Consider the following 8,129-nt stretch of genomic DNA (forward strand, 5'->3'; position numbering starts at 1 on the left):
CGAAGAATTGGAAAAGTGAAATAATGAAGGAATAGTTTCTTCGTATTCTGCGTCCGAAATGGGGCCCCGCGCACAAGGGGAATCTTCTTCCCTAACTGCGGCTAGAGAGGAAAGAAAAACCCAAAAGCGTCTGACAGAGAAGAGACGAGACAGAAGCTAATGTCCTCCTAATTTCTACTGTAATTGCTGCCGCAGTAGGAAGACGAAAAGAAAACAAAAGACGGCGTCTGACCAAAAAGTAGAGAAAGAAAACTAAAGCTAGGGTCCCCTGATTCTGAATCTCCTTTTCCTTTTTATATGTAGCGCCGCCCAAGAGAAGTCAAGAAGAAAACAAACGTCTGGCCCAATTGATTGCAACAAAAGCTAGCTTTTAGAGTTTTTATCCCATGCTCCTCGCGGTTCACGTGGACCGCAGTCCGGCTTTCGGTTTCGTGCACCTTCCAAGGCGTGGCCACGCTCTAAAATGCAAGGTCTTCTGGAATTTTGCCTCGCAAGATCATTTTTTATGCCGACCACCTACAATTCACACAAATGTCGAATATGAGTGAAACTCCAGTTCTTAGCACCGTGAATAGTCAAAATTAGGACAGAATAACAGTCCAAAATACACCAAATAACCGTTCTATCACAGTTCTTCCTTACTTTTTCGACAGTCAAGGTACGACCATTGACTGCTTCTCTAACCAGAAAACAACCCTAGATACGACCGTAGGAATTTAATTATCCAATTGCATTAAGGCTAGAAAAATCCAACCCTAACCAATAAACACGCTAAGAGAGTTTATTTGAATTAGATCTTACGTTTTCCCAACACAAAACTAATTATGGTGGTTGTCACCAGTTATCAACTAAACGAACAATTACGGATTCAATTTAATTAATGTGACAGTAGGCTATTAGATTAAATTAAATATCCCGCCGTTGATACTCAATTAATAAAATAACCATAAACAATTAATCCAAGAAACACACGAATAGTAACAAATTGGAAGAAATAATGAAAGTTTGATTAGATCTCACAGATGTTATGGACCGCGCCCTCGCGTCGACCTTTGGGTAGAGGAGAAGTCTAACCACTACTCATCATATCAATCTCACGTGGTTTAATCGATATCATCCAATTAATTACCAAGAATTTGGGGGACACAGAATAACGAAGAAACCGAGGAAAAAGTCTCGTTTCACTTTGCTTCGTGTTTGTACCCAAGCAAAAGGTATAAGCCCAGGTCTCACAAAAGGCGTACGAAACAAAAGGAACAAAAATGGAAAACTTCAGGTCGTCTTCCCAGGATAGCAATCGAAAGCTACTCCCAAATTGTCCAGAGCTAGAGCTAAAAGTCAAAAGAAAATGAAACGTCTGACAGATGGAGAAAAGAAACTAAAGGTAATGTATCAATTAGATGTAAATCTGGCCTCTTTTCCTTTTTGTAGCCGGGCTCTTTTTCTTTTTGTAGCCGCCGCCACAGTGACCAAGAAACGTCTGGCAGTTTTACTTTCTTTTGGAGCTTGGGCTTTGATTCCATGTGTCTGGTTCACGTGGGCTTGATTTCCTAGTTAGCCCTGCTGCTACCAATCCCGTGGATCCGGCTTTGAGTTTCCTCTAAAATTTCTGGCGTGAGCACGTCATGAAATAGAGAGTCTTCTGGAATTTCGCCTTGCGGATGCACTTTGTACACCAACCACCGACAATTTATACAAATACGAAATATGAGCAAAAACTAAATACCTAGCAGAGTAAGTAGCCAAAATTAGGGCGGAATAACAGTGTAAAATGTGCTCAATAATTTCTCTATCAAGGTTTCAGTTCTGCCTGGGAAAGGGTGAAGAGGCACCGCTAGCATGGCTGTAGACCTAGTAGCTACAATAAAGGCATCAAGTTGCCCCGCCAAAATCCGGCCAACCTCCATCGCCAATTAACCAAAAGATATTTTGTCATAGCTAATATTTGAGAATAGGCAATAAGGGATAACCTAAGATTAGTAAGTAGATTTTTGACTAAAGGAGGAGAAGGCATTTGGAGGGGTAGGCATGCAGTTGAGCAACTTTAAGAAAATGCTCGAGATGAGGAAGACGAAGAGAGGCGAAATTTCCTAGGGGTGAATCGGGTGGCTTCAACCTTATTGGTGATTTTCGGTGTATGCAGAGAAAATAATGCCCATGAATTGCTTTGACGTATGGCCCTTCACGCGGTGTCTTCGTACGTTTCGCACTGGTACTAGACTACTAGGTTGTTTATCGGCCGATAATTTGATTAAAAATTCAATTTTTTTTTCAATTTTTTCAACAATGTCAACATCCAATTACCGTTCAAACTTTTATTTAGTAATTGGATATTGCAAATTGGATTACGACTGAATAATTAGTATTTCAGTAAAATATCCAAAGTTTTAGATTGATTTTCTAATATATATTAGTTTTTTTTTGTTAAAGTATCATTTTTATTATTCACCCAATAAGAGGATATAGTTACAGAACCCTACCTCTGCGAAAAGATGGATATGCGAATTTGTCCAGCCGATATTCACCCCTAGCCATTGCAGGCAACCCCGCAATACTATCATACATACAGACCGAATGAGAAGGATAAGTGGAGCCTATATTGGCCAATACATCCGCGACCTTGTTCGCCTCCCTATAACAGTGAGCGATTTGGAGCCCACCCTGAGTCATTTGCTCAATCTTCTCCACCTTACCCCTGACTGACCACGGGCATCGGTAACTTCTCGCAAGAATCCGTTGTAGTAGCAAGGAGTCTGTCTCGACACCAAATTACCCATGAAACCCTGTTGCTCACACAATTGGAGCCCTATCAGCAGCGCCCTTGCCTCCGCTTGCACGCTGGTACACCTCCCAAGGTATCCGGAGAACGCAAACACCATGCACCCCTCAGAATTCCGAAGGATCCCCCCACTGCACTCACCCCTGGGTTACCCTTTGAGCACCCATCTATATTGAGCTTTACAACGCTAGGCCCCGGAGTACGCCACCGAATTTGTCGGATGATGAAAGCATCTGGACGGCGTTCCACCAGCTCCACGAACGTAGGCCACTCCAACACCCGTTGAAACTCCCGAACCGTAGCCAGTACGCATCCTTTAATTCCCGTAAGATGGCATGACAGACACCAACAGGGTTAGGCATTGTACCGTGGAACATAGCTTTATTCCTAGCCTTTCAAAGATGCCAAAAGCTGAGAATGGGTACGAGCCGGAACACGAACCGCAGCCGTTCCGACTTCACCTGCCTGAGCCACCACCTACCCATCCACCCTCGGACATGTTCTACATTCATAGCCAGACCACATGGCAGTCCAAAAAACCTCCACACGGCAGCCACAAGATCTCCCTCGACGAACAAGTGTTGAAGGGACTCAATGGTCAACTGCTGGCAACAAGAGCACTTTGACGGAAGATGAAAATCGTGCGCCGCCAACACGTCATCCAGTGGTAGGCGATTAAGTAATAAACGAAACATAAAGAAAGACACCTTTACGGGAACATTGGCATGCTAAACCTGCCGAAATAAGAGAGACGATGGTTTTATCTCCCGAACCTCGCTATAAGCGGAGGATAACGAGAATTGACCTGAACTCGTTGCTGTCCAAATCATTCTATCAGGGGAAATCCCACCTGGGGGACTCACCGCTAGCACCTGTTGGACCATGTCGAGTGGTAGAACTCCACGTGACCCAGCCCCCATTCGCCAATACGTTGGTAAATGTGACATCCCCCCGAGCCTCCACTCTAAGGTAGAGGGCTCCGTGCCCAGTCCAATTATCATACCAGAAGTTGCATCGACCCTCACCCAGCTGCCACACAATACTTAATTCCGCCAAACCCCTAATATCGAGGAGACGTCTCCAGGTTGCTGAACATACGGGAGACAGGGAGATCTGGCAGGGATGACGCCCCTTGCAATATTTGGACACTAGAAATGTCGCCCACAAAGACAGACCGCATCGAAAATTCCACCATAATTTGCAAGAGAAAACCTTATATGTGCTACTAAGCGAGCGAAAGCCCGCCCCTCCTTCCTCGGTGGGGAAACACAACTCCCTCCATCGGATCCAGTGATATTTCTTTTTCTCGTCCCCGGCACCCCACAGGAAGTCCGCACATACCCTCTCAATTATCCGGAAGATACCTCTTGGCATGACACTCATTCCCAACAAATGAGTCGGGATGCTAGACAGGACATGTTTGATCAAAACAATTTTCCCCCCAAACGACAGCAGGCGTGATTTCCAAGACAGTACCTTCTCCAGGATCTTCTGGCACAAGTACGAGAAATAAACCTCCTTGGCTCTACCAACAAACAACGGCCCACCCAGATAGCGAACCTGAAAATCCTGTTTCCGAAACTTTGTTACCCTCTCAATTACTCGCTTGCGCACCACCGACATCCGAGGATGAACTAGATAGCCACTCTTTTGCACGTTAACCAATTGGCCCGAGTCATTCTGGTACCATGCCAAGATCTGCATGATTCTCTTCAAAGACGCCGCCCCACCATTTGCAAAAATTATAACGTCGTCTGCAAATGCCAAATGAGTTACAGACGGGCAATGCCGTGGTACCTTGTAGCCCACAAACCCCGATTGATAAACCAGCGAATTTAAAGCTCGGGATAGCACCTCCGAGCCAATAATGAAAAGTGCCGGGGATAAGGGGTCCCCCTGTCGGAGCCCTCTAGAAGATTTGAAGAAGCCATAGGGCACCCCATTTACCAGCACCGAGAACCAGACACTGGAAATCAACCTCCAAACCATGTCAATAAACCTCTCCCCAAAGCCAAATCGGCGCAAGACAGTGATAAGGAATTGCTAAGAGACCCTATCATACGCTTTTGCCATATCCAACTTAAGAGCCAAATTCCCCCCCTGCACCTCCTACCCATATCAGACATCAATTCCTGTGCCAACAAATAATTATCCGAGATAGACCTACCCTTAACAAAGCCACTTTGTTGGGGGGAAATAATCCGAGGAAGAATACCTGCTAATCGTCCCACTAAGATACGAGATATAACTTTGTTCAAGAAATTACAGACACTGATAGGACGGAATTGAGTGAAATCCTTCGGGTTCATGACCTTAGGGAAAAGGACAATGGACGTTGCCGTAATGAAACGCGGGAGTTCCGCACCACAAAAGAAACTCAAGACCGCCCTGTACATATCGTGAGCCACCTCCTCCTATGCAGTTGTAAAGAATTTCCCCGAGAACCCGTCAGGCCCCGCGGCACTATCACCATCCATTTCAAAAATCACCCTCTTGACCTCTTCCAACGAGGGGGCCGCCTTCAAGCCTACATTATCAATCTCAGCGCTCAAGTCAGGGATCATATAAAGAAGTTGGAAATCAGATACTGGGTCGGCTAAAAATAGGCGACGAAAATGATTGACAGCTTCCTGCCCTATCTCGTCAGGATCCATCACCCATTCCCCCCTTGAGTCCATCACCCCATGAATTGTTGCCCGAAAATGACGTTGTTTGACCACTGAATGAAAATATCTTGAATTCAGATCCCCATGTTTCATGCACTTAACCCTAGCTTTCTGGCTCCAGAACTGCTCTTCCACAGCAAACAGCCTATGCAGAGAAGCCTGGGCCCGCTGAAGCTCCATATGGGCCTCATCGGATAGGTCGGACTGTACCCTAAGCTCCACTGCCGCCACCACCGCCTCTCCCTTTTTAATATTTTCAAAGATATCATCAAATACATGCCTGTTCCATAAGTGAAGAGCACGGGATACATTCTTCAACTTCCCCCAGATCACACAGAAAGGAGAGCCGTAGACCTCAGTCTGCCATGCATCCTTGACCACATCCAAAAACCTCTCCTTGGAAGGCCAAACGTTCAAAAAACGGAAAGAACGACACCGATAGGCGAGCTTAGGAGCGAAAGAGAGCAACAGAAGGGCGTGATCCGAAGGAGCCCGTACCAAGTGGGACACAGAGATAGACAAGGAGAAGTTTAGACACTCCTCATTGATTAATAGTCTATCCAAACGCTTCCAAATGCGGGCACGCCCGAGTCTATTATTACACCAAGTGAAACTATTGCCAGAGAAATCAGCATCAAACACCCTCCATTACTCATAAACCGAGAAAGTTCTACACCCTCTGCTGGCCTAAACAGTCTCCCCCCTTTCTTTTCGTTGGCCGAGAGAATAAGATTAAAATCCCCAACCACGTACCATGACCCTTGCGCTGGCCTATCCCGCAATAAGCCCTCCCAGAGCTGCTGCCGATCAGGCACCAGGCACTTCGCATGAACAAAAGAGACTATAATGGGGGTAGGAAACTGAGGGTGCACCCAACGAATAGAGAGATGCTGATCCGACTCCCCAACCACCTGACTAGCAAAAGGTGTTCTAAAGAAAACCCACAGATCCCCAGACGAGTTACACACAACAAAGTCAAAGTTTAAGCGCAAGCGAATAGAGTCAACTTCATCCTTAGATAATTTGGGTTCACAGATCCCCACCACCGATAGCTTATGCATGTGAATCAATTTTTTTAGTCGTCTAAAATTTGGAGGCTTAGATATCCCCCGAATATTCCAAAAACATGCACTAATCATGAGATAAGACATGAAAGGTATTTTGAGATTTTTTGGATACCGACCTGAGTTCTCTATCTGACGGAATCGAGGCTCAGACACCCTGCCCCTTAGCCTTTTGAAACCTGGGATCTAGGGATGAGACTTGGTCAAGGTGTAGGTTCAGAGACACATCCCGTGGCTCCACCCCCCCACCGTGCTGCTCAACTAGCCCCCTTGGCGAAAGGCAGTCCGCACTCACGACAATGCCAGTAGCATCACGCAGCGGCACATCAACTACCTCCTCCTCAGCAAGCTCAGCTGGAATACTACTTCCAGGCAGCGCGATTGCCCCTGTAGAACCCCCATTCTCCTCCTCAACCACCCGCGAAGCAAGATCAATAATGATCGTATCAGCTGCTGCCACAATCGCGTTCTCCACCAGGTCGGCAGCCACCCCCATGCTGTCCAGCTCCTGCTGCAACTCCTCCCCCATCTCCCGTCGCTGATCCTCACTTCCGTCAGCCAGTGCGGCCTCCCCAGAGCTCGCCACAGCAGGCTGCCCAGTCGGTTCCTCATTCCCCGCTGATTCCAAGGGGCCTGGAGTAACCCCCGCTTGAACAGAAATTTTCTCTGGTCCAGTCCCGCAAAGCTCCACTCGCAACTCACCTGCGCAAGGCGATTGCCCCATCCCCTCATCCAGCACTTTCTTCTCCCCACGAGCTGGCCGCAGTTCTGGGTTTTTTACATGGCATTCGGACTGGCTATGGCCTTGACGAAAGCAGTGGTTACAATATTTCGGCACCGATTCTGGGTTGAGCGACTGCCAAAACCCATGATCTTCACCTAATTGAATCCAGACACGAGAAGGCAGTATCTTCAGTAAATCTATTTCAACGCACACCCTAGCAACACTCGGTCTAGAAAGAGCGGCGGTCGCGCCGTCGATGAAGAGAAGGCGCCCCAGGCAAGACACAATCTGAAACAAACACTTCTTATCGAATAAGTGGACTGGAAGTTTAGGGAGGTTAAACCAGACTGGAACCAATGAGGATTCCTTGTCTACATGGAAGGAAGTAGACCATTTGAACACACGCATCGCACTGCCGTGGATATACCAAACATTCCTCGTCCAAACGCGCAAAAAATCTGCCTCATTATGGAGTCTAATCAGAACATGCCGACCATCCAGCAGGCCAATGGAATAAGAACCTTTCAAGTCAAGTGTCAAAAAGAATTTTCTGATATCTGCCATCGCAGGTCTGGTGCGAGAAAACTTTCCCACTAGAGCAAACTGGAACGGCTGAGCAGCAGCTTCAATGGCGTCGCGTGGAAAGGAAATCGCTGGTTCCCCACGGTGAGTAGAGACCGCTGCTTCAACGTGCAAGCTAGGCTGGGAAGGAGATGAGAACAAGTCAGAGAAAGACTTCGCCCGGAAGCCAGGAGAGCCAGGCGGCTGCCCTCCCCCGCCGGGAGGTTGGGCACCCACTGCTGCCATCGAAAAACCGTCGGGATCAGCCAAGGATGCAAGCTCTGGACACACGACGGCTAGGGTTTTTTATTAAGTTTTACTTTGCTCATACTTAA

The 8,129-nt window shown here is 47.1% G+C and overlaps 1 protein-coding gene across 1 annotated transcript; it reads right to left on the bottom strand.

The window, feature by feature from the left end:
* Positions 1-5,193: 5,193 nt before the first annotated feature.
* On the bottom strand, positions 5,194-6,506 carry LOC113751848. The gene is made up of 2 exons (XM_027295995.1): positions 6,199-6,506; positions 5,194-6,058 (listed from the first exon to the last, which is right to left on the bottom strand). Exons 1-2 carry the CDS (start codon positions 6,504-6,506, stop codon positions 5,194-5,196), a joined length of 1,173 nt encoding a protein of 390 aa, XP_027151796.1.
* Positions 6,507-8,129: the final 1,623 nt, after the last annotated feature.

The sequence above is a fragment of the Coffea eugenioides genome, chromosome 11 (assembly GCF_003713205.1).
Source record: "Coffea eugenioides isolate CCC68of chromosome 11, Ceug_1.0, whole genome shotgun sequence".
NCBI classification, from domain to species: domain Eukaryota; kingdom Viridiplantae; phylum Streptophyta; class Magnoliopsida; order Gentianales; family Rubiaceae; genus Coffea; species Coffea eugenioides.